This window comes from Salvelinus fontinalis, chromosome 37 (genome assembly GCF_029448725.1).
Source record: "Salvelinus fontinalis isolate EN_2023a chromosome 37, ASM2944872v1, whole genome shotgun sequence".
Lineage (NCBI taxonomy): Eukaryota > Metazoa > Chordata > Actinopteri > Salmoniformes > Salmonidae > Salvelinus > Salvelinus fontinalis.
Window position 1 is genome coordinate 31,216,066 of NC_074701.1, and position 27,277 is coordinate 31,243,342.

At 43.9% G+C, this 27,277-nt stretch overlaps 1 protein-coding gene across 2 annotated transcripts in view; it reads left to right on the forward strand.

Annotated features, from left to right (window-relative positions):
- Positions 1 to 27,277, forward strand: part of LOC129836512 (testican-2-like) — a 72,729-nt gene that overhangs the window by 36,996 nt on the left and 8,456 nt on the right. For both annotated transcript variants that reach the window (XM_055902801.1, XM_055902800.1), the window contains exons 3-8: positions 22,400 to 22,514; positions 24,171 to 24,276; positions 24,971 to 25,082; positions 25,211 to 25,348; positions 26,507 to 26,725; positions 26,952 to 27,014. In XM_055902801.1, the coding sequence (XP_055758776.1) occupies positions 22,400 to 22,514; positions 24,171 to 24,276; positions 24,971 to 25,082; positions 25,211 to 25,348; positions 26,507 to 26,725; positions 26,952 to 27,014 (753 nt within the window). The remainder of the gene's footprint in view (positions 1 to 22,399; positions 22,515 to 24,170; positions 24,277 to 24,970; positions 25,083 to 25,210; positions 25,349 to 26,506; positions 26,726 to 26,951; positions 27,015 to 27,277) is intronic.

Sequence of the window (27,277 nt, forward strand, 5' to 3'; positions counted from 1 at the left end):
GTGGTTCACTCCAGACCTGTCTGCCCTTGACCAGCACAAAAACATCCTGTGGCAGACTGCATTAGCATCGAATAGCCCCCGCGATATGCAACCTTTCAGGGAAGTTAGGAACCAATATACACAGGCAGTTTGAAAAAGCTAGACTTTGCTTTCCTAACAGAAATGTGCATCCTGCAGCACAAACTCCAAAAAGTTCTGGGACACTGTAAAGTCCATGGAGAATAAAAGCACCTCCTCCCAGCTGCCCACTGCACCGAGGCTAGGAAACACTGTCCCCACCGATTAAATCCACGATAATTGAGAATTTCAATAAGCATTTTTCTACGGCTGGCCGTGCTTTCACCTGGCTACCCCTACCCCGATCAACAGCCCTGCACCCCCCACAGCAACGTGCCCAAACCTCCCATTTCTCCTTCACCCAAATCCAGATAGCTGATGTTCTGAAAGAGTTGCAAAATCTGGACTCCTACAAATCAGCTGGACTAGACAATCTGGACCTTCTCTTTCTAAAATTATCCGCCGCAATTGTTGCAACCCCTATTACTAGCCTGTTCAACTTCTCTTTTGTATCGTCTGAGATCCCCAAAGATTGGAAAACTGCCGCGGTCATCCCCCTCTTCAAAGGGGGAGACACTCTAGACCCAAACTGTTACAAACCTATATCTATCATACCCTGCCTTTCTAAGGTCTTAGAAAGCCAAGTTAACAAACAGATCACCGACCATTTCGAATCCCACCGTACCTTCTCTGCTATGCAATCTGGTTTCCAAGCTGGCCGTGGGTGCACCTCAGCCACGCTCAAGGTCCTGAACGATATCATGACCGCCATTGATAAAAGACAATACTTTGCAGCCCGTATTCATCTACCTGGCCAAGGCTTTCAAATCTGTCAATCACCACACTCTTATCGGCGGACTCAACAGCCTTGGTTTCTCAAATGACTGCCTCGCCTGGTTCACCAACTACTTCTAAGACAGAGTTCAGTGTGTCAAATCGGAGGGCCTGTTGTCCGGACCTCTGGCAGTCTCTATGGGTGTACCACAGGGTTACATTCTTGAGCCGACTCTTTTCTCTGTATACATCAATGATGTCGCTCTTGCTGCTGGTGATTCTCTGATCCACCTCTACGCAGACGACACCATTCTGTATACTTCTGGCCCTTCTTTGGACACTGTGTTAACTAACTTCTAGACGAGCTTCAATGCCATACAAATCTCCTTCTGTGGCCTCCAACTGCTCTTAAATGCAAGTAAAACTAAATGCATGCTCTTCAACCAATCGCTGCCCCCACCTGCCCGCCCGTCCATCACTACTCTGGACGGTTCTGACTTAGAATATGTGGAGATTTACAAATACCTGGCGTCTGGTTAGACTGTAAGCTCTCCTTCCAGACTCACATTAAGCATCTCCAATCCAAAATGAAATTGAGAATCGGCTTCTTATTTCGTAAAAAAGCATCCTTCATTCTTGCTGCCAAACATACCCTCGTAAAACTGACCATCCTACCGATCCTTGACTTCGGCGATGTAATTTATAAAATAGCCTCCAACACTCTACTCAGCCAATTGGATGCAGTCTATCCGTTTTGTCACCAAAGCACCATATACTACCCACCACTGCGACCTGTATGCTCTCATTGGCTGGCCCTCGCTTCATATTCGTCGCCAAACCCACTGGCTCCAGGTCATCTATAAGTCTTTGCTAGGTAAAGCCCCGCCTTATCTCAGCTCACTGGTCACCATAGCAGCACCCACCCATAGCAAAGCCAATTCCTCCTTTGTTCCGCCTTTCCTTCCAGTTCTCTGCTGCCAATGACTGGAATGAATTGCAAAAATCACTGAAGCTGGAGACTCATATCTCCCTCACTAACTTTAAGCGTCAGCTGTCAGAGCAGCTCACAGATCATTGCACCTGTACATATCCCATCTGTAAATAGCCCATCCAAATACCTCATCCACATATTGTTATTTATTTTTTGGCTCCTTTGCACCCCAGTATCTCTACTTGCACATTCATCTTCTGCACATCTATCACTCCAGTGTTTAATTGCTAAATTGTAATTACTTCGCCACAATGGCCTATTTATTGCCCTACCTCTCTAATCTTACATAATTTGCTCACACTGTATAGATTTTTTCTATTGTATTATTGACTGTACGTGTGTTTATTCCATGTGTAACTCTGTGTTGTTGTTTGTGTCACACTGCTTTGCTTTATCTTTGCCAGGTTGCAGTTGTAAATTAGAAATTGTTCTCAACTGGCCTACCTGGTTAAATAAAGGTTAAATAAATAAACATTGGCTGTGGAGAGCGTGATCACACAGTCGTGCGGAATAAATAAATAAATAAAATGCAAATTAATTACTTAAAAATCATACAATGTGATTTTCTGAATTTTTGTTTTAGATTCCGTTTCTCACAGTTGAAGTGTACCTACGATAAAAATTACAGACCTCTACATGCTTTGTAAGTAGGAAAACCTGCAACATCGGCAGTGTATCAAATACTTGTTCTCCCCACTGTATATGGAGATGGATATAAAGAAAGAGATGGATAGATTTGTGTGTGTGTGTGTGTCAGTGTGATGTCTTCACTGTAGAGCCAGGCTGAGCAGGTTGGCTTTTATACCCCATTCATACACATACCAAAACTCCACTAATTTACCATGCCTGGATTTTATACCAGCTTTCTAATATATCTGAAAGGGGTAGGGGTTAAAATACACAGAAAAATAAAAGCCATCTAAAGACAGTCATGATTCCTTAACACTTCCATTGTTTAACCCCGCCCCAATTTAAATTGCCTCTTTCAGCTAATTGCAAACAAACATCCGAAGATTATCAAAGGTAAGCGATTAATTTGATTGCTTTTCTGACTTTCGTGACCAAGCTAATTTAAGGCTAGCTGTTCTAGCAGTGATTGATACACTCACAAATGCTTGGATTGCTTTCGCTGTAAAGCATATTTTCAAAATCTGACACGAAAAGGGGATTAACAACAAGCTAAACTGTTTTTTGGTATATTTCACTTGTGATTTCATGATTTATAAATATTTTTAGTATTATTTTTGAATTTGGCGCGCTGCAATTCAGCGGTTGTTTACGAAAATGATCTCGTAAAAGGGATCCGTGCGGCAAGAAGTTAACAATACCTCCACCCCTCCCAATTGGCCAGTTACCCACTGAAATGTATATAAGGGGTATACCTGCAAAGAAGTGGAAAATAAGGGGCTGTTTGAAAGGGGGTCATACAAACATTGCCATATATTTTTTTTTTACAGGTAACATACCTCATCTTCTGTCTGAAATGGATGTTATTGCTTGCACTGGAGGCAGCTTTGCAGAGTGGTCACTAGCTAGCACAGCCACAAAGTGTGTGTGTGTGTGTGTGGTTCAGTGTATGTGCATGTATACACACTCATCTGTGTGTGTTCATAAACTACATGATTACTAAATACACTGAGTAAACCAAACATTAGGAATACCTGCTCTTTTCAGGACAGACTCAATATCAGGAAGGTGTTCCTAATGTTTTGTACACTCAATGTTTGTCTGTCACATCTCCATATAATCAAATCAAATCAAACTTTCTTTGCCACATGTGCCGAATACAACAAGTGTAGACTTTACCGTGAAATGCTTACTTACAAGCCCTTAACCAACACTGCAGCTCAAGAAGAAGAAAATATTTACCAAGTAGGCTAAAATAAAAAGTAATAATAAAAAGTAACACAACAAGACTAACAATAACAAGTCTATATACAGGGGGCACCATTACAGAGTCAGTGTGCAGAGGTACAGGCTAGTTGAGGTATAGCCTATCTATGTCCTGGAAAAAGTAATATGCGATAGCTCTGATGACATTAGTAGCAGAGAGTTTGTAAACAGAGGATGAGAGATGATGATGACTGAGTTGAGCTCACCGTTCTCCAGTCCCAATCTCCAGGGATTAGCCTGGTGATAATCTGGATTAGGCTGGATTACCACATGCAGTGCCTAATAAGGAGAGTTAATAGCAGCACACTCTTATGACATAACAAGGATAGAGAAGGAGAGAGAGATGAAGGAAGAAGTGAGAGAGGATGTGAGGAAGATGCATAGGGAGAAGGGGGGTGAAGGGTGGGAGACTGAGGAGAGAAGAGGAGAGGGACAAAGATAAAAGACAGAGTAGAGGTGGAGGGAGACAGATAAAGACAATAGAGGTGGAGGGAGACGGATAAAGACAATAGAGGTGGAGGGAGACAGATAAAGACAATAGAGGTGGAGGGAGACGGATAAAGACAGAGTAGAGGTGGAGGGAGGCGGATAAAGACAGAGTAGAGGTGGAGGGAGACGGATAAAGACAGAGTAGAGGTGGAGGGAGGCGGATAAAGACAGAGTAGAGGTGGAGGGAGACGGATAAAGACAGAGTAGAGGTGGAGGGAGGCGGATAAAGACAGAGTAGAGGTGGAGGGAGACGGATAAAGACAGTGTAGAGGTGGAGGGAGACAGATAAAGACAATAGAGGTGGAGGGAGACGGATAAAGACAGAGTAGAGGTGGAGGGAGACGGATAAAGACAGAGTAGAGGTGGAGGGAGACGGATAAAGACAGTGTAGAGGTGGAGGGAGACGGATAAAGGAAGATGTTTGTTTAAAGAGCGAAGGAGGGTCAGAGGGGTACTGAGAGGGCGAGAGAGACAGAGAGAGGGACAGAGAGTTCTCAGAAATATAATGTGGCAGATTGAGCTACAAATCACATACACCTTTCAAACCAAGATGTTTTTCACAAACTTTAGCATACCGTCAACATTTTGCCAATTTTTCTTTATATCTGAAAGTATTGCCGGCGACAAAGCCTGTACTTTTATTTCCTCCGACTGACCTAGCTGGTTGAGAGAATGCCAAGAGTGTGCAAAGCTGTCATCAAGGCAAAGGGTGGCTACTTTGAAGAATCTAAAATATAACATGTATTTTGATTTGTTTACCATTTTTGGGGGGTTACTATGTGATTCAATATGTTGTTTCATAATTTTGACATCTTCACTATTCTACATTGTAGAAAATAGTAAAAAATACAGAAAAACCCTTGAATGAGTAGGTGTGTCCAAACTTTTGACTGGTACTGTATATGTAACCAAGTCAAATATCCCAACATATAGATCGCAATGGTCCCAAGTAGGGAAATAGAGCCTGCATGAAGAGCCCTGTGGCTTCAAGTTATTTGGCGTGGGAAATGTGGGGACCCGGTATCCATATATGCCACGACTATGTGTGTGGAAAACATTTCATCACAGGTAAGACATTTAACTTGTTTAGTAGAAGCAGACAACAAGACAATTGAGTTTAAAAAGGGTCAAGTTTTTGTTGTGAGGCAATGGGGTGACCTAGGTAACCACAGGTTGTTTTCCCCACAGGCAGGCGTTCTATCTAATACGGACTGGGATTATAAAAGACGAATGTGGTAAAACTTTGGCTGTTTGAAAGGAGACCATATAAAAATGTTCCCCAAAAATATTCACACAACATACCGCAAAGCCTATGTGAAAAGTCACAGGTAGATCCGCAGCTCATAGAGCCTGTTGCTATGGAGACATCATCATTGTGGTGCAGGCAATTCTTTAATCCATGGAAGCCTGTTAACACTGGGCTAACCACCTTATGCTATTATACAACACACAACACAACTCCAAGGCTTTCAGCACCAGTGTTGTGGCTGCTGCTATACCAACAACATTTATTTACAATGTTTTCTATAAACGTAGATTGTGTATTTTCTATTTGCATTTATTTTCTTTCTCTTCTTATTTCTTTAGCTGAGGTTAAATCCTCTAAAGAAGTCAACAGACGGTTATGCAGTCGGCTGTAGGGCAAAGGCACGAGTCAGACAAATAGATCTCTTTCTTTTTTCCTTCTCTCTCTAAGGGCCAAGTTGGCAGGCAGCCTGCTCTGTTCTGATTCTGCTGATGCATTAGTGTGAATTAGCTGTGGGTCGAAGCATCAAACCAGCCTGGAGGATAGAGGAACAGAGGGAAAGAGAGCAAGAGAGAGAGGGAGAGACAGAGAGAGAGGCTGTGAGAGAGAGATGAGGAGAGGCAGAGAGAGGCTGTGAGAGAGATGAGGAGAGGGAGAGGCAGAGAGAGAGAGAGATGAGGAGAGGGAGAGGCAGAGAGAGAGGCTGTGAGAGAGAGATGAGGAGAGGGAGAGATGAGGAGAGGGAGAGACAGAGAGAGAGAGGCTGTGAGAGAGATGAGGAGAGGGAGAGGCAGAGAGAGAAAAATAATCAGAGGGAGGTTTGAGGGACGAGAGATAGAAACAAAATCAATGCCAGAAGCAGAGTGTGTAGCTGACAAATGGAGAAAGACCAGTTGATGACAGACTGAAAGGGTGATGATCAGGCTGGATCATTACCGTGACTCTTTTTTGGCGCTGTTGTATGTGTGCATGCGCACAACAGACCCGTGGCTGACGAATGGGGGTGGATTGTTTTGGGATTTGATTTTCAAACCTGGTATCTGTGGGTTTGCTATGATAATCCGCTGATGATCTCTGTATTACTGATTTAGTCTTCTTCATCCTACACTGCCATAACATGAGATGATACCTGTCACCGCAGACATAGATACCATATAGGATGACTATACATGTAAATACAACATGTCTCTGTGCATCACAATATCTGTTCCAATAGTGCCTTAAGAGCTGCTTTGAAACAGAATGAGAAGGAATGAGAACAGAGATTCTGTCAGGAGAATTCTTGAGATTGAGAATGAATAATAATGTCAATGAGTACTACACAGCTGATTCAAATACCCAACTCTTCATCAAGCTTAGATCATTTCAATCAGCTAGGGCAAAAACCAAAACGTGTGGGCCCAGGACTGACTTTGGGAAACGCTGATCTAGAAACCATTAATAAAAAACTTCATGCCGCCTTAGTCTTCCTCTACTTACCATATGGTATGGTCTCTTCTCGTAATGCCGACCTACAGAGGAGGTGTTAACTGTAGGGTTTTAGCATTGAGCAAAAAAGATTTTAAATTGTTTTATTTCCCTTTTATTTAACCAGATAGGCCAGTTGAGAACAAGTTCTCATTTACAACTGTGACCTGGCCAAGATAAAGCAAAGCAGTGCGACAAAAACAACAACACAGAGTTACACATAGAATAAACAACTATACAGTCAATAACACAACGTAAAAATCTGTATACAGTGTGTGCAAATGAAGTAAGGAGGTAAGGCAACAAATAGGCCAATATTGGCAAAGTAATTACAATTTAGCAATTTACACTGGAGTGATATATGTGCACACGAGAAAGTGCAGTTAGAAATACTGGTGTGCAAAAGAACAGAAAAAAAATATGGGGATGAGGTAGGTAGTTGGTTGGATGGGCTATTTACATATGGTTTGTGTACAGCTGCAGCGGTCGGTAAGCTGCTCTGACAGCTGACGTTTAAAGTTATTGAGGAAGACGGAAGTCTCCAACTTCAGTGATTTTTGCAATTCGTTCCAGTCATTGGCAGCAGAGAACTGGAAGGAAAGGTGGCCAAAAGAGGTGTTGGCTTTGGGGGTGACCAGTGAGATATACCTGCTGGAGCATGTGCTACGGGTGGGTGTTACTATGGTGACCAGTGAGCTGAGATAAGGCGGAGCTTTACCTAGCAAAGACTTGGAGCCAGTGGGTTTGGTGATGAATATGTAGCGAGGACCAGCCAACGAGAGCATACAGGTCGCAGTGGTGGGTAGTATATGGGGCTTTGGTGACAAAACGGATGGCACTGTGATAGACTGCATCCAATTTGCTGAGTAGAGTGTTGTAGGCTATTTTGTAAATGACATCGCCGAAGTCAAGGATCGGTAGGATAGTCAGTTTTACGAGGGTATGTTTGGCAGCATGAGTGAAGGATGCTTTGTTGCGAAATAGGAGGCCAATTCTAGATTTAACTTTGGATTGGAGACGCTTAATGTGAGTCTGGAAGGAGAGTTTATGCAAATTGACACATCCTAACATAAGAGCAACACAACCTCACTGCCTGGAACACAACCATTGAGAGAGCACAGCCCCTTAAAGGTCCTTCCGCTAGATCTGAGAGGTCGCATTATTGAAAACGTCTGGACCTGAAGAAGTGTTTAACATCTCAGGAAACCCTTTGTGGCTTGTAAGGATGTTTTCCTGCTACCATTGATGACTGCGTTCCTAGTCGGGTATCATGTCTGAGGAAATGAGACTTTGTCGAACTCCTTGCCCTGAGGAGGAGTGTGTATCATATGTCAAGATATGCTCTAAAAAGTCCATTAGAAGTGGAGTGCATTTCTACTCTTCAGGCTGTGAACATATCATCATTGATTGATCATAGATTGTAGATATGTTTTGGGTTTATAAAGATGGGTGTTTTAGTGTTAGTTCCTTTTTGTTTATTTTATCTCATAGCGCAGCTTCATGTGCACACATTCTCCTCATACACAAGTACAACACACATTCTATAGTTTTGGACGACCGCCATCTCAGAAGAAGATGTTTGGCTAACTTCTCCACCATCAGACGTCTACATGGCTGCATTGTTCACTAAACCAGGGCATGTCAATCCCCCCAAAATTATGTAAATGTGATGCCAGCTCTATCTTTTGTAGGTATCAGATTGTCAATGATTCTAGTTACATGTTCAAGGAGGGTCGTGTAGACCAGTGGAGGCTGGTGGATGGAGCTATAGGAGGATGGGCTTATTGGAATGGTATAAATGGAACGGCGTCAAATGTGGTTTCCATATGTTGCCGTTTTGATACCGTTCCATTTCTTCCATTCCAGCCATTACAATGATGTCCTCCTATCGCTCCTCCCACCAGCCTCCACTGGTGTAGACATCTCAGCAATTGAAACCAGTTTAGGGCCTCCCGGGTGGCGCAGTGGTCTAGGGCACTGCATCGCAGTGCTAACTGCGCCACCAGAGTCTCTGGGTTCGCCCCCAGGCTCTGTCGCAGCCGGCCGCGACCGGGAGGTCCGTGGGGCGACGCACAATTGGGCTAGCGTTGTCCGGGTTAGGGTGGGTTTGGCCGGTAGGGATTTCCTTGTCGCATCGCGCTCCAGCGACTCCTGTGGCGGGCTGGGCGCAGTGCGCGCTAACCAAGGGGGCCAGGTGCACGGTGTTTCCTCCGACACATTGGTGCGGCTGGCTTCCGGGTTGGAGGCGCGCTGTGTTAAATAAGCAGTGCGGCTTGGTTGGGTTGTGCCTCGGAGGACCCATGGCTTTCGACCTTCGTCTCTCCCGAGCCCGTACGGGAGTTGTAGCGATGAGACAAGATAGTAATTACTAGCGATTGCATATCATGAAAATTGGGGAGAAAAGGGGATAAAAAAAAAAAATAATAATTAAAAAAAAAATTGAAACCAGTTTGACCACATAGCAGAGGGAATAGTAGGAAATCAATATAGCTTACTCATGAAGAAAAAATGTCCCTCCTCCTATAGATCTTTACCCTTATTGTGTGGTCCCCTCCCCATGCATCTGATAGAAACCTACAGAGAAGGTATTAACTTTAGCCACATGCTCAATGCAACACGACCTCTGTTTGAACATTCTTATGCGGTAATGCATCTACAGTAAAAAGCTTGTTTGCTCTCCACCATTAGACAAAAGAACACGCCCACATTGAGAGAGCGCAGCCCCTTGAAGGTCCTGCCCCTGCACCTGAGCAGTGTGGCTCTGTAATAGGCATTGTTTGATGCCCCTTTATTTACCTCAATGAGCAGATGCTCTGAACCAGGGGTGTCAAACTCATTCTGTGGAGGGCCTAGTGTCTGCGGGGTTTTCTTTCTTCTATGGTGTAAAGGTGTTTGCAACAATTGGATGTGTGGGTAGATGTGCGGGTGGGTAATAAGGATAAAAAATAAATAAAATATCATACAAACTATCAAAAAATAAATTAACTGAACAAAATCAACCTGCTTTTATGTAAAAAACAAACAAACAATTCCAATCAGGTCAGAAGGACATTTCCTAGCAACAGTAGTCCTTGCACTGCTTCTGCCATGAAGTCTTGTTGCCCCAAAAACTTCTCGGCTGCAGATATGATGTCCAACTTCTTAGACACTTATGCTGTACAATCAAACACTGTGACTATAAATGCTACAAAATTCACCTTCACAATGATTGTATCCAGAACACTTGATTGACTTTAAACATTAGTAACTGGTTGTAATGCATGCATCGCCATATCTTCTTCAACACTGTGGCCTATTGCCCCTTCGACTCTCTTCACTGCCTCCACATAGGAGATCTGCTGTACAGCCCTGATCCTTGACATCTCGACCTCTTTCGCCCTAACAGGACAGTTGCAATATTTTCCATTCACAGATTCTTCAATACCATACTTCTCCCGTCTGCAAACACTTGACACATGACCATATCTTTTACAATTCCCACACTATAATGGTTTGGGCAGAACTGCATATTAGTGCCCATCATTTTGTTCGACTAGCAGGTGTCCACATACTTTTGGTTATGTAGTGTGTCACCAGAGAAATACTTTTTAACCACATTTTACTATCCATTTAATGGTGTGTATTAATAAGCCTAAACAACAAGGATATTGATGGAGAATGTTGGAAGCCATCTTACAAAAGGTTAGGTTGACCTAATACTGCCTGCAAGAGATGTTCCAAAAGGCTATTAATTCTGCAAGAGATGTTCCAGAAAGGCTATTAATTCTGCAAGGGATGTTGCAAAAAGGCTATTGATTCTGCAAGAGATGTTCCAAAAGGCTATTGATTCTGCAAGAGATGTTCCAAAAAGGCTATTGATTCTGCAAGAGATGTTCCAAAAAGGCTATTGATTCTGCAAGAGATGTTCCAAAAAGGCTATTGATTCTGCAAGAGATGCACTAGAAATTGTGTTTAAAGACTGTTTGCAGAAGAGCTTCAGTAATGGAGTGTATTTCTACTGCCAAAGTTGTACACTAATACTTTTTATAGACTTTTTACTTGCCATTTGCATTTTATATTGAAGCTATATTTTGAGTTGAGGGTTAATAAAGTTGCTTTTATATGTTCATTATCATTGTTAGTTTCTTTCTGTATCTCTTACCACACACTTTAACCTCCATCACATACTCCTTTATTTTACCTGGCATTTTAATTAAGAGCACACCTGGGCCTAACACGCCTCATACACACAGGTAAAACTCAGTCAACAGTTTGGACTACCAACATCTTACTGGCAATGCTTATTGTTTGGCTAAATACTCAAACATCAGACATTGTTCACCAAACAAGGTAGTTTTGTAGAACTGCACACTACCACAATCTGACATTGAATGCTTATTGTCTGGCTAAACAACTAAAAAGTGATGTTTTAGGTTTTATTTATTCACACTAAAGAAAAGAAGTGAAAGACAAAACAGTGCAGATATAAACTGGTAAAAACGGTGTGCAGGTGAGGTTGGAAGCCTAAAAGGGCTGATATGAAAACTACACCACAAATATAAGTACACGAAAAAAAGTTGATTCAGTCAAACAAAGCATATTAATTATATTGTACATGACGTGTGTGCACGTGTGTGTGCGTGCATGTGAGCGTTACATGGAGGGGATTATTGGGTAGTTTGGTTCATCAGGCTGACCCCCAGTCTTCGTTTGAAGTAATTGAGGGATAATGAGATTTTGACAATGTGAAGATAAGAATTCCAGAGTATGGTACCTCTATCTGATAAAGAATTATGAGGTGCGGCAGTAGGGAGGGTGAAGGTTATCGCAGTGTCTTGTGGTCCATAAATGTATTTCAGAATGAACCTGGAAGAATCCATTGAAGGGTTTAGGTAAACTGTCTGTGAGGTATGAGTATTTGTAAATTGAGTGCATAATTGGCGTGCATTAATGTCGTAAATACATAAGATATTTTGTTTCTTAAACAAAGGTGCAGATGGAGCCAGGTAATTAGAGGATGTGGCTAGTCTTGCAAATGTCTTTGGTATGATGAGTAGTATATGTACAGTAAATTTATGTTACGTTACAGCCTTATTCTAAAATGGATGAAATACATTTTTTCCTCAACAATCTACACATAATACCCCATAATTACAAAGTGAAAACAGGATTTTAGAAAGTTTTGCAAATGTATTCGAAATAAAAAACAGAAATACCTTATTTACATAAGTATTCAGACCCTTTGCTATGAGACTCGAAATTGAGCTCAGGTGCATCCTGTTTCCATTGATCATCCTTGATGTTTCTACAACTTGATTGGAGTCCACCTGTGGTAAATTCAATTGATTGGACATGATTTGGAAAGGCACACACCTGTCTATATAAGGTCCCACAGTTGACATTGCACGTCAGAGCAAATGCCAAGCCATGAGGTCGAAGGAATTGTCCGTATAGCTCCGAGACAGGATTTTGTCCAGGCACAGATCTGGGGAAGGGTACCAAAACATTTCTGCAGCATTGAAGGTCCCCAAGAACACAGTGGCCTCCATTATTCTAAAGTTTGGAACCACTAAGACTCTTCCTAGAGCTGGCCACCCAGTCAAACTGAGCAATCGGGGGAGAAGGGCCTTGATCAGGGAGGTGACCAAGAACCCGATGGTCAATCTGACAGAGCTCCAGAGTTCCTCTGTGGAGATGGGAGAACCTTCCAGAAGGTCAACAATCTATGCAGCACTCCAGCAATCAGATCTTTATGGTAGTGTGGCCAGATGGAAGCCACTCCTCAGTAAAACATTTTTTGCAACAAAAAAAAAAGGGAAAAAAACATATATATAAAAACAAAATTGGGGGGGGCTTGCCTGTTTTCCATGTTATTTTGGCATTAATACGGGTCACATATCAGTCTGCAAACAATGTATGAAAAATATATACAGTATATCACAAAAGTGAGTACACCCCTCACATTTTTGTAAATATTTGAGTATATCTTTTCATGTGACAACACTGAAGAAATGACACTTTGCTACAATGTAAAGTAGTGAGTGTACAGCTTGTATAGCAGTGTAAATTTGCTGTCCCCTCAAAATAACTCAACACACAGTCATTAATGTCTAAACCGCTGGCAACAAAAGTGAGTACACCCCTAAGTGAAAATGTCCAAATTGGGCCCAAAGTGTCAATATTTTGTGTGGCCACCATCATTTTCCAGCACTGCCTTAACACTCTTGGGCATGGAGTTCACCAGAGCTTCACAGGTTGCCACTGGAGTCCTCTTCCACTCCTCCATGACGACAAAACGGAGCTGGTGGATGTTAGAGACCTTGCACTCCTCCACCTTCCATTTGAGGATGCCCCACAGATGCTCAATAGGGTTTAGGTCTGGAGACATGCTTGGCCAGTCCATCACCTTTACCCTCAGCTTCTTTAGCAAGGCAGTGGTCGTCTTGGAGGTGTGTTTGGGGTCGTTATCATGTTGGAATACTGCCCTGCGGCCCAGTCTCCGAAGGGAGGGGATCATGCTCTGCTTCAGTATGTCACAGTACATGTTGGCATTCATGGTTCCCTCAATGAACTGTAGTTCCCCAGTGCCGGCAGCACTCATGCAGCCCCAGACCATGACACTCCCACCACCATGCTTGACTGTAGGCAAGACACACTTATCTTTGTACTCCTCACCTGGTTGCCGCCACACACGCTTGATACCATCTGAACCAAATAAGTTTATCTTTGTCGCATCAGACCACAGGACATGGTTCCAGTAATCCATGTCCTTAGTCTGCTTGTCTTCAGCAAACTGTTTGCGGGCTTTCTTGTGCATCATCTTTAGAAGAGGCTTCCTTCTGGGACGATGGCCATGAAGACCAATTTGATGCAGTGTACGGCGTATGGTCTGAGCACTGACAGGCTGACCCCCCACCCCTTCAACCTCTGCAGCAATGCTGGCAGCACTCATACGTCTATTTCCCAAAGACAACCTCTGGATATGACGCTGAGCACGTGCACTCAACTTCTTTGGTCGACCATGGCGGGGCCTGTTCTGAGTGGAACCTGTCCAGTTAAACCGCTGTATGGTCTTGGCCACCGTGCTGCAGCTCAGTTTCAGGGTCTTGGCAATCTTTTTATAGCCCAGGCCATCTTTATGTAGAGCAACAATTCTTTTTTTCAGATCCTCAGAGAGTTCTTTGCCATGAGGTGCCATGTTGAACTTCCAGTGACCAGTCAGTATGAGGGAGTGTGAGAGCGATGACACCAAATTTAACACACCTGCTCCCCATTCACACATGAGACCTTGTAACACTAACCAGTCACATGACACCGGGGAGGGAAAATGGCTAATTGGGCCCAATTTGGACATTTTCACTTAGGGGTGTACTCACTTTTGTTGCCAGCGGTTTAGACATTAATGGCTGTGTGTTGAGTTATTTTGAGGGGACAGCAAATTTACACTGTTAAACAAGCTGTACACTCACTACTTTACATTGTAGCAAAGTGTCATTTCTTCAATGTTGTCACATGAAAAGATATACTCAAATATTTACAAAAATGTGAGGGGTGTACTCACTTTTGTGATATACTGTATATCATTGAGTTAATAAAGCCGCGTACAAACAGGCAGCTCAAAAATGCAGGTGTTTCAACCTAGCTCAGTGCTTTCTGTGGTTTTGGGGCAGGCCAGCAGAAAATATGAACATTGCACTGTGATTGGCTCAGTGTTCTGTCATTCATGGGACACTACATCACCCACCTTTAGTAAGGGAGACATCAAGAATGTGGGCCCTCCTGTGTACTGCCATAGACTTAGATTAGAAGTGCCCTTCCAGAAGGCTCAAGGTCATTGGCTACAGAAATAACGTTATAAAAAAAAAAATCACGTTATATGTACAGTAGCTTTGACTGGACTCATGTCAACATCATACTTTCACAATCTTAGCTACCAGTCATCATCATGAATCAAGTCGACAATCTACTGGCAAATCCTTTTTAATCCTTGTCATATGAAGAGAAATAATGAAGAGAAAATATAGATAAAACGTATCGGTGCTCATCGGCCATTGGACACAAACATCACACAACAAGTTGGAAATCGCAAATTCAACAATGAGTGGTTTGGAAGGAATCGGTGACAGTGGCTAACCGCAAGCATTGCAACTGGGAAGTCAGACTGTGGAGTCAGACTTTCTTCTTTGGTGTCTGACTTTGTTGCTTTATCAGGTTGCTGTGCAGGCCTCTCTTCCTTCAGCAAGTTGCTGATCAAAGCCCACACCTCACCCTTCTCAGGTCTGGGAAGGCACTTCAGGTCCTTAAACCTTGGCTCGAGTGCTGTGGCGATCTTCAGCCATGTGAGCTTGCTGTTTTCCTTGCGTTTCTCCAGGTCTGTTGTGAATGTTAGCTTGAATCTTATCATGTAGGCAGTGTCATCATCGGAGCTCTCCATGACCCGAAGGAGATGGCACAAATCAGACGACACAACTGAGCAGGAAATGTACTTCTCTCCCCCAGAAGTTCAGTCAAGCACCTGCAGTGAAAGATAATTCAAAATCACTCCAGTCAATTGTGAGAGACTTGTTATATACACAAACACCCTCTCTCTCACTCACTCACCCACTCGCTCTCTCTTACACAAACACACAATATTATTATAACACTAATAGTGAGATAGAGAAGATTACCTGTAGGACTCTAGTAGTGCCTGCAGCTTCTGCAGTTTCTCCAGTTCAGCTGTGGTTGGTGAAAGGGGGATACCTAGTCAGTTGTACAACTGAAATGTGAATGGCTTCAACTGAAATGTGTCTTCCGCATTTAACCGTACCCCTCTCAATCAGAGAGATGCGGGTGGCTGCCTTAACCCACTGTAGACGTGGATGTCGATTAACTGCCTTGCTCAGGGCAGAATGACAGATTTTTACGTTGTCAGCTCAGGGATTTGATCCTGCAACCTTTCGGTTACAGGTTGGCATTGTGATGTTAGTTTTCTGTTGGGCCAGAGCATCTCAAGGTATGAGCTTGAAAGGTATTTGACCTCTCTGGGATGGTTGGGACGCTAGCGTCCCACATGGCCAACATCCAGTGAAAATGCAGAGCGTCAAATTCAAATAAATTACTATAAAAATTTAACTTTCATGAAATCACACATGCAATACACCAAATTAAAGCTACACTTGTTGTGAATCGAGCCAACGTGTCAGATTTCAAAAAGGCTTTACGACGAAAGCACACCAAACGCTTATGTTAGGTCAGTACATGGCCACAGAAAAACACAGCCATTTTTCCAGCCAAAGAGAGGAGTAACAAAAAGTATAAATAGAGATAAAATGAATCACTAACCTTTGATCTTCATCAGATGACACTCATAGGACTTCATGTTACACAATACATGTATGTTTTGTTCGATAAAGTTCATATTTATATCCAAAAATCTCAGTTTACATTGGCGCGTTACGTTCAGTAATGTTTTGCTTCCAAAACATCCGGTGATTTTGCAGAGAGCCACATCAATTTACAGAAATACTCATTATAAATGTTGATGAAAATACATGTGTTATGCATGGAACTTTAGATAAACTTCTCCTCAATGCAACCGCTGTCCGATTTCAAAAAAGCTTTACCGAAAAAGCACACCATGCAATAATCTGAGTACAGCGCTCAGAGCCCAAACAAGCCAAAGAGATATCCGTCATGTTGTGGAGTCAACAAAGTCAGAAATAGCATTATAAATATTCACTTACCTTAGATGATCTTCATCAGAATGCACTCCCAGGAATCCCAGTTCCACAATAAATGTTTGATTTGTTCGATGAAGTCCATCATTTATGTCCAAACACCTCCTTTTGTTTGCGCGTTTAGTACACAATCTAAACTGACGACGCGCTGGCAGGTCCAGGCGAAAGTTCAGACGAAAAGTCATATTACAGTTCGTAGAAACATGTCAAACTAAGTATAGAATCAATCTTTAGGATGTTTTTATCATAAATCTTCAATAATGTTCCAACCGGAGAAGTCCTTTGTCTTCAGAACTGCAATGGAACGCAAGCTACCTCTCATGTGAATGCGCATGACCAGCTCGTGGCACTCTGCCAGACCTCTGACTCAATCCCCTCTCATTCCCCCCTCCTTTATAGTAGAAGCATCAAACAAGGTTCTAAAGACTGTTGACATCTAGTGGAAGCGTTAGGAAGTGCAATATGACCACATTTCCACTGTAACTTGGATAGGCAAAGAGTTGAAACACTACAAACCTCAGATTTCCCACTTCCTTGTTGGATTTTTTCTCAGGTCTTTGCCTGCCATATGAGTTCTGTTATACTCACAGACATCATTCAAACAGTTTTAGAAACTTCAGAGTGTTTTCTATCAGAGTGTTTTCTATCCAAATCTACTAATTATATGCATATTCTAGCGTTTAGGACAGAGTAGCAGGCAGTTTACTATGGGCACCTTTTTATCCAAGCTACTCAATACTGCCCCCCTGTCCCAAAGAAGTTAAAGGTATGAGCTCTGCTTAGTTTTTTTGTGCAGGCTGTACACACTTCATAAGTCTATCAGGATAAGGTAAGACCCAGATACAGACTGTGTCAAAGTAACAATGTTTATTACAGCAACAGAGGCAAAGGCACAGGACAGCAGTCAGGGTCAGGGGCAGGCAGAGTGGTCAGGCAGGTGGGTTCAGGGTCAGGACAGGCAAGGGTCAAAAACCAGGAGGGTGAGAAAAAGAGAAGCTGGGAAAAGACAGGAGCTGACAGGACAACACTGGTAAGCTTGACAAACAAGACGAACTGGCAATAGACAAACAGAAAACACAGGTATAAGTACACAGGATAATAGGGAAGATGGGCGATACCTGGAGGGGGTGGAGACAAGCACAAAGACAGGTGAAACAGATCAGGGTGTGACGGTACCCCCCCCCCCTCTACCTGGGCACATGCCTGGTTGACTGGGGTGGAAGTCGGCGATGAGGGCTGGGTTCCAGGATGTCTCTAGCGGGGACCCAGCACCTCTCCTTCGGGCCATAACCCTCCCAGTCAACCAGTTACTGAAATCCCCTTCCCCATGGTCAAACCCTCAGGAGGCATCTCATCGTGTACGCCGGATGGTCATCGACGACACGGGGAGGAGGGGTGGGCCTGGAAATGGAAGACAAGGAACTGTGAGACACAGGCTTGATACGGGATACATGAAAGGTGGGGTGTATACAAAAGGTACAGGGCAACAGAAGACAAAACAGCAGAGGGACTAATGACCTTGGAGATGGGGAAAGGGCTGATAAACCGGGGGGATGGTTTGCGAGACTCCATACTTTCTGCCCGAGATGATACCGGGGAGCCGGAGTCTGATGGCAATCTGCTTGTCGTCGATACCTGGAGGTGGTCTTGAGGAGGGCCGACCGGGCTCTCCTCCAGGTACGATGACAGCGGCGGACAAACATCTGTCCAGAAGGTATGCCGACCTCCTCCTCTTTCTCAGGGAAGAGCGGAGGCTGATACCCCAGGGGACACTCGAAGGGAGATAGGCCCGTGGCAGAGCAGGGAAGGGTGTTGCGGACATATTCAACCCACACAAGCTGCTGGCTCCATGTGGTTGGGTTGGCGGCGACCAGGCAGCACAGGGTGGTCTCGACGTCCTGGTTGGCTCGCTCCGACTGGCCATTGGAATGGGGGTGGAACCCGGAGGACAGGCTGGCCGACGACCAAGTGAGGGTGCAGAACACCTTTCAGAATTGGGACGAGAACTGAGGACCCCGGTCGGAGACCATTTCCACAGGCAGTCCATGGATCCGGAAGACATGCTGCACCACGAGCTGGGCCGTCTCTTTGGCAGAGAGTAGTTTGGAGAGAGGAATGAAGTGTGCGGCTTCGGAGAACCGATCCACCACGGTCAGGATGGTGGTGATGCCATTAGATGGGGGAAGACCCGTGACAAAGTCCAGGGAGATGTGAGACCAGGGACGGTGGGGGACAGGCAGATGTTGGAGGAGACCAGCTGGAGCTTGCCGAGGAGTCTTGTTCTGTGCATAAACTGTGCAAGTGGCGATGAATGAGGACACGTCCGGGACCATGGTAGATGAACGGATGTTCCGCTCGCTCCAGTCAGTGCCTCCATTCCTCTGCCAATTTCACCACGAGAAGCTCCCGATTCACCACATCGTAGTTCCTTTCCGTGGCATTGAGGCGATGGGAGAAGAAGATGTAGGGATGTAGCTTGAAGTCAAAGGCAGAACACTGGGATAGGACAGCCCCCACCCCGATGTCCGAAGCATCGACCCTCTTGTTGTGGGTGACTTGTACATATTGAAGATATTGGATAACTGTTCACATTTACTTTTCGTCAGCCAACAAGATGAGTAGGCCTAACGAACAGCAAAAGCACTAGCCTATGTCAATCTACTATCCCCCATAGTACACATGTCGACCTATGCTATTCTGTGCAAGAAATAAATATTCCAAACATAGTCTGGGACAGTTGTGGGATGCTATAGATCCCAAATAAATACAACCACTAGCATCAAAAAAACGTTTTTACGCAATGTGGCTGACGCAACAGATCAGAACGTTTAGTTTAAAATGTTGATAAACTATTAGGCTATTTCTTCACACACATTATAAGCGCAGCAATGCGCACATGGTAGTAGGCTACAAGTGTGAATGTTCCATTAGCGGGAAAACACCATTATCAAAAGCGACCGCAAATGCAATTATGCATGTAATGCTTTTATTATAAAGGTGCATTTTTATGGTGAAAAGGATCTTCCCCAAATTTGAAACTCACTCACTGCTTATGTATGCCAGTTAGGCTCTACACCCCTTGTAAATCGTTGAATGTGTTATTTGGCTACTTTAGTTGTTATACAAACTTTACCAAAACATATAGGCCTATGGGCTAGGCCACATGAGGTGTGCGACTATGATTAGAAAAAGTTGCAAAAAAAAGGCATTGTTTCTTATCACAAGTGATAATATATCATTCACAAGTGATAGAGTAATATTGTCACCCATCAGACTATTCTTGATTTAATCTTGTATTTACATATACAGTCGTGGCCAAAGGTTTTGAGAATGACACAAATATTAATTTTCACAAAGTCTGCTGCCTCAGCTTGTATGATGGCAATTTGCATATACTCCAGAATGTTATGAAGAGTGATCAGATGAATTGCAATTAATTGCAAAGTCCCTCTTTTCCAGGCAAATTAACTGAATCCCCAAAAAACATTTCCACTACATTTCAGCCCTGCCACAAAAGGACCAGCTGACATCATGTCAGTGATTCTCTCGTTAACACAGGTGTGAGTGTTGACGAGGACAAGGCTGGAGATCACTCTGTCATGCTGATTGAGTTCGAATAACAGACTGGAAGCTTCAAAAGGAGGGTGGTGCTTTGAATCATTGTTCTTCCTCTGTCAACCATGGTTACCTGCAAGGAAACACGTGCCGTCATCATTGCATTGCACAAAAAGGGCTTCACAGGCAAGAATATTGCTGCCAGTAAGATTGCACCTGAATCAACCATTTATCGGATCATCAAGAACTTCAAGGAGAGCAGTTCAATTGCTGTGAAGAAGGCTTCAAGGCGCATAAGAAAGTCCAGCAAGCGCCAGGACCGTCTCCTAAAGTTGATTCAGCTGTGGGATCGGGGCACCACCAGTACAGAGCTTGCTCAGGAATGGCAGCAAGCAGGTGTGAGTGCATCTGCACGCACAGTGAGGTGAAGACTTTTGGAGGATGACCTGGTGTCAAGAAGGGCAGAAAAGAAGCCACTTCTCTCCAGGAAAAACATCAGGGACAGACTGATATTCTGCAAAAGGTACAGGGATTGGACTGGTGAGGACTGAGGTAAAGTCATTTTCTCTGATGAATCCCCTTTCCAATTGTTCGGTGCATCCGTAAAAAAGCTTGTCCGATGAAGACAAGGTGAGCGCTAACATCAGTCCTGTGTCATGCCAACAGTAAAGCATCCTGAGACCATTCATGTGTGGGGTTGCTTCTCAGCCAAGGGAGTGGGCTCACTCACAATTTTGCCTAAGAACACAGCCATGAATCCTCCGAGAGCAACTCCTAACCATCCAGGAACAGTTTGGTGACAAACAATGCCTTTTCCAGCATGATGGAGCACCTTGCCATAAGGCAAAAGTGATAACTAAGTGGTTCGGGGAAAAAAACATAGATATTTTGGGTCCATGGCCAGGAAACTCCCCAGAACTTAATCCCATTGAGAACTTGTGGTCAATCCTCAAGAGGCGGGTGGACTAACAAAACCCCACAAATTCTGACAAACTCAAAGCATTGATTATGCAAGAATGGGCTGCCATCAGTCAGGATGTGGCCCAAAAGTTAATTGACAGCATGCCAGGGCGGATTGCAGAGGTCTTGAAAAAGAAGGGTCAACACTGCAAATATTGACTCTTTCCATGAACTTCATGTAATTGTCAATAAAAGCCTTTGACACTTATGAAATGCTTGTAATTATGCTTCAGTGTTCCATAGTAACATCTGACAAAAATATCTAAAGACACTGAAGCAGCAAACTGTGGAAATTAATATTTGTGTCATTCTCAAAACTTTTGGGCACAACTGTACTAAATAATATATGTGTGAAATTGATTTAGAACGGACCATTATCATGCACCTGTCTCAAATATATGTCGTCAATGCACTTAAATAGGGAATGGAGGACGCTTTTCCCGTGTTTCATTTTCATGCCAGCCAAGTAGGCTATACTCCTGTTGTAAAAATAAGCAATGTGCATAATATTAGGAAAGTTGAGAAATAAATATAGTAGGCCTAGCCTATAGAAAGCTGATGGGATCTTCCTATTTTTAGTAAAGGCCATCACTCGGTTTTCTCTGCAATTGCATAGCCTATAGAAATATTGCGCAACATGAGCTCATGGGTTCTCATTAAGTGTTTGATTAGATTTCCGATTACATTTGTATTGATGTCAGAGTGATTAGAGGAACAATAGAGTGCTGAGTACCACGCAGTTAGCAAGTTTGGTAGGCTACTAATGACCATCAGCAGCTTGGAGAAGCCTAATTACCGTGACTAAACAGTCACGAGGAATTTGACTGCCTTCATGATAAACCTGATGAACCAAAAAGGGTTCTTCGGCTGTCCTCATAAGAGAACCCTTTCAAGAAACCATTTTTGTTCCAGGTAAAACCCTTTTTGTTCCAGGTAAAACCCTTTTGGTTCCAGGTAGAAACCTTTTGGGTTCCATGTATAACCATTTCCACAGAGAGTTCTACCTAGAACCAAAAAGGGTTCTTCTATGGGGACAGCCACAGAACTGTTTTGGAACCCTTTTTTCTAAGAGTGTGCTCGTTAGGAAGTCCAGGATCCAGTTGCAGAGGGTGGTGTCCAGACCCAGGGTTCTGAGCCTGGAGGGAACAGTAGTGTTGAATGCTGAACTGTAGTCAATGAACAGCATTCTCACATAGGTGTTCCTCTTGTCCAGATGTGTTAGGGTCATGTGAATAGCAATGGAAATGGCATCTCCTTGTCTTTCCACAGATGTTGACACCACCAAAGACCCCTGTCAGAAGGTGAAGTGTAGCCGAAACAAGGTGTGTATCGCCCAGGGATACCAGAGGGCTGTGTGTGTCAACCGCAAGAAGCTCGAGCACAGGTGAGTGTGTGTAGATTGGTCTCACACCCCATTCAATGGTAATTCTAAGGTTAGTGAATTAAATAATTTTTCTACAGTTAGCTCTCTAACAGTAAAGTGTGTTTTCTTAATTAATCTCTCCCTCATTACAGCTTGATGTTTAATGATACTGCTGTGTTGCAGACCACAGGAGGCTGCTGAGGGGAGGACGGCTCATAATAATGGCTGGAAAGGAGTGACCCTCCAGCCATTACCACGAGCCCGTCCTCCCCAATTAAGGAGCCACCAATCTCCTGTGCTGCAGACAGATAATTAAACACCTCTAGGTGTACTGTACTGATACTGTACGTCGCTAGCTCTATAAATACCCTGTGGTTGTTGTGATAGGATCCTGTGGATGGATCCTCAGGACATGTCTGTGGATGTGTTAACAGGTAGAAAACCTCCATCAAACTACATTATCACAACACAAGCTTTCACAAAATAAAATATAAATATATAGATTTATTCTGAGGTGAAATTCAAAGCCGAACTGATGTATGCAACACAATTCACTGTAATGTTGCTAGTGTGAAGACATTGAACAAAAATATAAATGCAACATGTAAAGTGTTGGTCCCATGTTTCATGAGCTGAAATAAAAGATCCCAGAAATGTTCTCAAATTTTGTGCAGAAATTTGTTTACATCCCTGTTAGTAAGCATTTCTTCTTTACCAAGATAATCCATCCACCTGACAGGTGTGGCATATCAAGAAGCGGATTAAACAGCATGATCATTACACAGGTGCACCTTGTGCTGGTGACAATAAAAGGCCACTCTAAAATGTGCAGTTTTGACACACAACACAATGCCACAGATGTCTCAAGTTTTTAGGGAGTGTGCAGTTGGCATGCCGACTGCAGGAATGTCCACCAGAGCTGTTGCCAGAGTATTTAATGTTAATTTCTCTACCATAAGCCGCCTCAGTTTATGGTAGAGCAATTAACATTCAATTCTCTGGCAACAGCTCTGGTGGACATTCCTGCCGCCAGCATGCCAATTCGTCGTTTTAGAGAATTTGGCAGTTTGTCCAACCAGCCTCACAACCGCAGACAATGTGTAACCACGCCAGCCCACGACTTCTATATCCGGCTTCTTCACCTAAGGGATCGTCTGAGACCAGCAACCCAGACAGCTGGTGAAACTTAGGAGTATTTATGTCTGTAATAATAAAATAAAGCCCTTTTGTGGGGAAAGGCCCAGCCAATCAGAATGGGTTATCTCCCCAGTGGGTGATACTACTAGATCGCAGACTCTGAACCTGTACCATCTACCTCTTACCTGATCCAGAGGTAGCCTCTGCTGTGTTACTGCCCTCCCAGGCCCACCCACTTGGGAGCCAGGCCCACCCATGGCTGTGACCCTGCCCAGTCATATGAAATCCACAGATTAGGGCCTAATTTATTTATTTCAATTGACTGATTTCCTTATATGAACTGTAACTGTTAAAATTGTTGTATGTTGCATTCATATTTTTGTTCAGTATACATTACTGCTGCCACCAAGCCATTGGAAGCAGAACCTCTTTGTCCTCTGTGTCTTAAGTAAAGCAGCCTGCTCAAATACTGTGTGTGTGTGTGGTGCGTGTGTGCGCGTGGTGCGTGTGTGTGTGTGTTTGCGCGCGCACGCTCTGTAGACTGAAGCAGCCTGCCCTGAGGTCTCCTGAAGGAGGATGTCAGCCCTGTCCCATCTCCTCCTCTGGTCCTGTGTGTGGCTCTGACGGACACAACTACGCCTCCCAGGTACAGCAACACACACACAAAGTGACAAGTCACAATTTTCTTATATCTCAAATGAGCCTTTATATGAATCGAACTTAGTCATTTAATTTCCCTTTTCCTCTTCAACACATCATTCTCAACAAGGTCAGAGAAGATAAAGCATAAATCAATAGAAACACATGGTAGAGATGCGTCACCACAACAACTCTCTGGTCCTCAGAGGCTATTTATCACAGCCCTTTGTCTTTGTGTTGTCTATATCTATGTAGACTGTCCACACTGTTACCCTCTAACTATATCTGTACATCTCTGGAGGCGGTCCACACCGTTAACCTCTAACTATATCTGGATGTCTATGGAGGCTGTCCACACTGTTAACCTCTAACTATATCTGGATGTCTATGGAGGCTGTCCACACTGTTAACCTCTAACTATATTTGTATGTCTATGGAGGCTGTCCACACTGTTAACCTCTAACTATATCTGTATGTCTATGGAGGCTGTCCAAACTGTTAACCTCTAACTATATCTGTATGTCTATGGAGGCTGTCCACACTGTTAACCTCTAACTATATCTGAAGCATTATGTACAAGCTCTAGATCCAAGAAACACAACAACATTACAGCCGTGTTGTAATTCACTGATAAACACAAAACACAGAGATACATAGCCTGATAAGAGGTGTGTGTGCACGTGCGTGTGTGTGTGTTGCAGTGTAAACTGGAGCAGCAAGCGTGCCTCACAGGGAAGGAGTTGACTATGAAGTGTTCAGGTCTTTGTCCCTGTCCAACTGCGGCCCCAACCAAAGAGGCAGAGGTCAAGCATGGTGAGTACACAATCACATGCACACACACAAACTGCAATGCTATACAATAACTTTCTCTCTCTCTCCCTATTTCTCTCCCTCTGTCTCTGTCTCTTTCTCTTTCTCTGTCCCCCCCCCCCCCCCCATAGAGAGTTGTACAGGGCAGGACCTGTCTGATCTGGGGGACAGGCTGAGGGATTGGTTCCAGCTGCTGCAGGGCAACGCCAAGCTGAACAACAACAGCAAGACTGGAGCCAGCAACACAGCAGGGGCTACCTCTGGATCAGGTAGGAGGTAGATGGTACAGGTTCAGAGTCTGTGATCTACCAGCAATACTCCCAGCTGAGACAGGTATACTCCTCTCCCCACTGCAGGTCGTGGTTCAAACTACGCTCCAACCCTTTAAAAGGTTATCCCACCTTCTCTGTCATTTCATAACTGTCTCAATAAAGTTAAGAGACAGTACAGTAGAGTTAGTATAAGGCCAGCACTGCATCAGGTAAGAGTTAAATAGGGCCAGCACTGCATCAGGTAAGAGTTAAATAGGGCCAGCACTGCATCAGGTAAGAGTTAAATAGGGCCAGCACTGCATCAGGTAAGAGTTCATTAAGGTCAGCACTGACTTGCCTAGTTAAATAAAGGTTAAATAAAAATAACATAAACAATAAAAATTAAGTAAGAGTTAAATAGGACCAGCACTGCATCAGGGAAGAGTTAAATAGGACCAGCACTGCATCAGGTAAGAGTTAAATAGGATCAGCACTGCATCAAGTAAGAGTTAAATAGGGCCAGCACTGCATCAGGTAAGAGTTAAATAGGGCCAGCACTGCATCAGGTAAGAGTTAAATAGGACCAGCACTGCATCAGGTAAGAGTTAAATAGGACCAGCACTGCATCAAGTAATAGTTAAATAGGACCAGCACTGCATCAGGTAAGATTTAAATAGGACCAGCACTGCATCAAGTAAGAGTTAAATAGGACCAGCACTGCATCAGGTAAGAGTTAAATAGGACCAGCACTGCATCAAGTAAGAGTTAAATAGGACCAGCACTGCATCAGGTAAGAGTTAAATAGGACCAGCACTGCATCAGGTAAGAGTTAAATAGGACCAGCACTGCATCAGGTAAGAGTTAAATAGGACCAGCACTGCATAAGGGAAAAGTAAACTAGGGCCAGCATCATATCAGATGCAACATTGTGGATATTCTCATTTATTTTCCTAGTGATATTTGGAGTCACTCTAATCCTGACCTCTACCACTGTTATGAATATTTGATCTGTCTGTGTGGGTTATAACTCATTCCTCCTCTCCCCTTTTCATTGTGGGTGTGCGTGTGTATCTCAACATGTGTGTGCTTGCGTGTGTGTGTGTCTGAACATGTGTATGTTTGCCAGCTTGTGCGTGTGTCTCTATGTGTGTATCATATCTCCCTCTCTGTCTGTAGTCCTGGACAGGAGCGTAGTGGTCAGCTGTAAGGACTCTGTAGGCTGGATGTTCTCTAAGCTGGACACCAACAGTGATCTGTATCTGGACCAGGCCGAGCTGGCAGCCATTAACCTGGACAAGTATGAGGTCTGCATCCGACCCTTCTTCAACTCCTGTGACTCCTACAGGGACGGGAAGGTTTCTACAGCCGAGTGGTGCCTCTGCTTCTGGAGACAGAGTGAGTATACTGTGGGGAAAGGTGTGCTTGTGTGTCCGTTGATGTGTCTCTCCTATCTCCCCTCTCTCTCTTCTCCCCTCTCTCTCTTCTCCCCTCTCTCTCTTCTCTCCTCCTTTCTACGCCTATCTGAATTTTCTACAATTTGGCCAGGTGTGTGTGTGTGTGTGTGTGTGTGTGTGTGTGTGTTGAAGTGATGTACTGAAGTGTTGGTGTGTTTCCTCCTCAGAGCCCCCCTGCCTGGCTGAGCTGGAGAGGATCCAAGTACAGGAGGGAGGCAAGAACAAACTGGGTATTAATTATGTGCTACATGTTCCTGCATGGTTGACATTTCCCAGATGTGCATGTGGGCTTTGAGTGAGCATACCCCTTACGGAATTTCACATGATCACGTGATGGCAGGTAACCTTGCGGTTAAGAGCGTTGGGCCAATAACTGAAAGGTCGTTGGTTTGAATCCCCGAGCTGACTAGGTGAAAAATCTGATGTGCCATTGAGCAAGGCACTTAACCCTAATTACTCTGAATAAGTGCGTCTGCTAAATGTTCATTTTATG